Source organism: Azolla caroliniana, unplaced genomic scaffold (genome assembly GCF_043228905.1).
Source record: "Azolla caroliniana isolate FFs.n. ecotype wild unplaced genomic scaffold, voAzoCaro1.0.p SCAF_9, whole genome shotgun sequence".
NCBI lineage: Eukaryota > Viridiplantae > Streptophyta > Polypodiopsida > Salviniales > Salviniaceae > Azolla > Azolla caroliniana.
In genome coordinates this window covers 12,725,569-12,729,931 of record NW_028230444.1, presented here as the reverse complement: position 1 = coordinate 12,729,931, position 4,363 = coordinate 12,725,569, and the positions used below count along the sequence as shown (strand labels likewise).

The 4,363-nt window shown below is 38.2% G+C and overlaps 1 protein-coding gene across 1 annotated transcript; it reads right to left on the bottom strand.

Moving 5' to 3' along the window:
• Window positions 1-219: 219 nt before the first annotated feature.
• EIF3E (eukaryotic translation initiation factor 3E) lies at window positions 220-3,722 on the bottom strand. The gene is made up of 8 exons (XM_087324810.1): window positions 3,456-3,722; window positions 2,517-2,671; window positions 2,205-2,432; window positions 2,006-2,127; window positions 1,704-1,923; window positions 1,458-1,600; window positions 1,157-1,294; window positions 220-510 (listed from the first exon to the last, which is right to left on the bottom strand). The coding sequence occupies exons 1-8, from the start codon at window positions 3,661-3,663 to the stop codon at window positions 405-407; spliced, it is 1,320 nt and encodes a 439-aa protein (XP_087180936.1). The 5' UTR covers window positions 3,664-3,722; the 3' UTR covers window positions 220-404.
• Window positions 3,723-4,363: the final 641 nt, after the last annotated feature.

The following is a 4,363-nucleotide window of genomic DNA, read 5'->3' as shown; positions in this document are numbered from 1 at the left end:
CCCAACCTTATAACCTGCCTCCATGTATATAATGCATGCAGTCTAAAAGCAAGGCTGATGTTAGATCAACCTTTATGATGTTACATCATCCTCAATATATAGGCGTGATGCAATGGTTTTAAGACTTACACTAATTATAAAGGCCCAATCATAATTACATTGATCAGCTTCTATACATACACAAATGATATAAAAAGCAATTCTTGGGAATCTCTGCAAAAACAATCCTTCAAAAACAAATTACTGGATTCTTAAGAATCTCTGCTGTGAACATCTAAACTAGAAGAGTATTATGATCTTACTTTAAAAATAAAACCCCACTACCCTGCCAAACAAAGTCGCTCATGACTCCAAACTGTGGAAATCTCTTTTTCCCATTGCTCGAAGATTATAAATGTTCTGTATCATCGAGCATAGCCTTGAGTAGCCGAAGCAGCTGCGACTACACCATTAGCCAGCATATAGCTCCGGACGGATAACTGCTTTGTTGTCTCGATGATTTGCTCATACCTGCATAAAATGCCACATCATCAAAACATATGTTCTGAGAAAACCAGTAAATACTCTATGTCGTCAGAATCTACAATCTTCACAAATAAAGATTTCAATAGCAAAATTACAATACATGCCTGAGGCAAGTCTAAGACCAGCTAATAAATATGCTACCTTGACCATAGAAAAAAAATGGCATTCCATAGGTGGCTATAGATGAAATGAAATTTGAATACAAATGGACGGCATGTTACAACCGACTTCATAATTTGTTTACTAAAGATATTACTATTGACATGAAGGCCAAAACAAATTCTTTTCTACAATATGTAGTCTACATAATACACAGGAAAGCTACAGTCCGTAAGTTCAGATGGTAGCTCAGTAACAAGATTTCGACCAACAGTATCTAATGGGAAAGAACTAGAGACAAGGAGGAATGATGCATATACCCTTCACCTAATATACATTTTTTATGTTTCATGGCAGAAGTCCAAATGTACATTGAAAACTTGAACAAATTCAACAGTGCAATAAGTGAAGACAATGCTGACACATTTGTAAAAAATATACAGTATGTTTCCATATTTCAAGGCCGAACTCCAAATGTACCTTGAAAACTTGCACAAATCCAACAGTTAAAACAAGACAAGACTATGCTTACACGCTTGTATGCTGAGTACCCATCACAACAGTTCCCATCTTCGAATCAATCATGGCATCAAGACGAGCATTTCTAATAAGGTTGACAATCCATCGTTCAGCATCATCGTAGTCCATATTCAGCTTCTGTGCAAGCATGCTGATACAATATGGTAGCATGCAGAGAAAAAAAAAGGTAAAATCATCACTGTTGGCGAAAAAATGGATAAAATTATCGATGTTACTGAAGTCATTCCACATTATGTATATATTTAACTCTACTCAATTCACATCGGAAGAGGGTTCAATTTCCTTAGGCTTACCGAATATCAATACATTGATGAATCCGACAATAGGTTTCAAATATGAATAGCCTCGCATTCTCCAAGAACTCGACCCCAAGTGGTACAGTCACAAAACCACTCTCCTGAGCTTGTTTCCCCAAGAAAAAGTCATTTGCAATAACCTACACATCATGAAAATTATGAATAGCTCAATAAAAACGAATGGATTGTTTTTACATGTGCGATTGGTTGCCCACTACAGCAGACACTAGGATGGGAGCTCACCTCCTCACATTCAAACAATTTCTGTTGAGCTCTCTCAAAGTCGTAATTGACAAACAAACACTCCAAAAATTCAGTGATTGGATCGCGATAAGTATATTGCTCTTGCTGAATGACTTTCACAAGATCCTTCAATGAGTTCCTTCGCCTTTTATTGATGATAACAGCTATGGCGACATAGCGTAAAAGATGATGAGCATTAGTCTGAATCGCATTCAGATATCTAGCATATGACAGCACATAAATGATTAGAAATTAGCAGAAATTCTTATCCTTCATAATCACAAGTTAAAGGTATTAATCACCTCTCCTGGAAAAACAGCTCGATGATTGCATTTCTTCCATTTTCATGGTTGAAATAAACAAACAAGCTCCAATGCATTAACCAAGTCCTGTTTTGCAATTGGCTCAATGGGGACGAGAAATTCTACAGCCATACATTGGAGTTAATTCTTTGCAAATATTACATATGAATAACGACATTGAAGAGTGACACATTATTACTTTGGAATCAATGACTTCTTTCAAACGATTCAATTCTTCCAACGCAACATCCCAATTCTGCATCAGAATTTCTGCACCAAGCTTTCCCCACAGAGCACTCAAGCTCCTCTCACTGTTTGTGCACAATGTTCTGTACTGATAGAGATAATCGGCAGCTCCAGAATAATTTCCACATTCAAATTGAAACTTAGCAAACTGGTAGAGGGCTTCTATCTGATGTGGGCCAATCTACAAGATGTAAAAACACAACATATAAAAACGAATGCAGTTATAGAAAGAGAAATGCAGAGAAAACAATGATTTGGTATAGACCTGATAGCGTTCATTCAACATCAGAAGATTAGATTGCTTGTCAGACTTCAACTCTTGTACAAGCGCTGGGTTTTGAAGAAAGCTGATGAGAGGAGCAGCTGCATCCTCGAGCATTTTCATCCTCCCCACAACCTCAGCACGCCTTTCAACCATTGCTATTTGTATGCATGACCCAATAGAAAAGATGAAAAAAGAATCTGATTAGCATTAAAATAAAAAGTAAAAACGTCCAAAGGCCAAGAATTTAAAAATATAACAAGGAAAACTGGTGAAGGGCCAGGAGAAACTCTAAGGTCTCCTTGAACAAATGTATTGCAATTTTCTGTTAAGAATCATAACAAATGCCTTATCCACATGGAATTCATTCACACGATGCATATTTTCTTCGTTTATAACACAATTTTCTGTTGTTTTAAAAATACCATTTCAAGGAGTTTTGAAAGGCGATAGAAAATTATGATGAAATTGCCGTTCCCTTTAGAGAATGAACATTTCCTTTCTAAAGAAAACCTCTTGGGTATGATGCAAGTTTCTTCTACACTCTTTTAACTGATTTTAAAACAAAAGAATTCCATGTTTACTGGAGGATTGAATGTATGTTTATTTAGACGGCTAACTTCTTCAAACAACATCCACGCTATGTTTATTGTTTCATTACGGATTGCAAGGACTTCCTCTGTATGATTCTTTTTTTCAAAAGAAGAATTCTAACCTAAAGGGGCTGGGCTGGCTGTTTCCTACATTCCTTTTCACCTAGATCCAATTCCTTTCAACACAAAAACTTGCCAACGATTCGTTCATGTTTATGTTTATGTTTATGTTTATGTTTATGTTTATGTTTATGTTTATTTGAGGAAAGGAAGAAAAAGGGAATAAGAATGGAAAAGAAAGAGAAAAGGGGGCATGGGCATTGGGAGATAGATAGATATATTTACATACATTCAGGGACGTCTTCTGTGTGGTAGAGACTCTTGTGGATATCCATGGCGTAGTCGACCATGTTCGTCTTCGCAAGAAGCTCGATCTTTGCCTTCAAGATCTGGTCATCACTGTACAGAGCTTTGTCCTGGAGGAACTCCAAGAGGGGAAAGACGAGGTGGCGATCCAGGAAAGGTGCAACTCGGGAAGTAAGGTCATACTGCGCCATAATTATCTCTAATTACTTCTTCTTCTTCTTCTTCTTCTTCTTCTTCTTCTGTCGCTGTGGTGATGGTGGTTTAAGGGTGGCTTGTTTGCTTGCTTTATTATCTGTCTGTCTGTACGCAACAAAGAAGAAGAAGGAAGAAGAAGAAGAAGAGGCTGTGGGTGTGGATGTGGGAAAAGAGAACCCTAATTTCCTCTTCCCTTCTCCTCCTGCGTTCTTCTTCCTTTTTCTACTACTACTACTACTATTACTACTATTACTACTATTTTAATTTTGGCTCCTCGTTCTACTACTACTACTACTACTACTACTATTACTACTATTTTAATTTTGGCTCCTCGTAGAGTTCTCTCTCATCGTCTTCAGGGTCTCTCCTTTGCCTCACTCGATATCTTCCACCTCCCATTGTCGGCTCAGCTTCGGATGTCTCTGCCGACTCTTCATTCGGCTCGGGTTCATACATGACAATTGGTTGTTGAAAATCGACTGACTCCGACTCCGCCTCGTATGCCGCAATTGATCTCAGAAGGTCAGTCGAGTCCGACTCATCTGTATTTGTCGGTTGCTCTGAGTTGACCAACTCGGATTCGGCTATGTCCACCAACTATCTCCTAACAACCCATTGTGTAGACTTGACTAGTCTTGTGTCGATAGTAGTGGGAGTCGATTGGGAAGCTGGTTCCGACTTCTACTGTTTCCAGCC

Bases quoted from the DNA above. Each gene is read 5' to 3' on its own strand.
- EIF3E (XM_087324810.1), bottom strand. From the start codon at position 3,663: ATGGCGCAGTATGACCTTACTTCCCGAGTTGCACCTTTCCTGGATCGC. The intron at 2,128-2,204 runs GTAATAATGTGT...GTATGGCTGTAG, and splicing joins AAGAAGTCATTGATTCCAAA to AATTTCTCGTCCCCATTGAG. The intron at 1,924-2,005 runs GTGATTAATACC...GTCATATGCTAG, and splicing joins GAGCTGTTTTTCCAGGAGAG to ATATCTGAATGCGATTCAGA.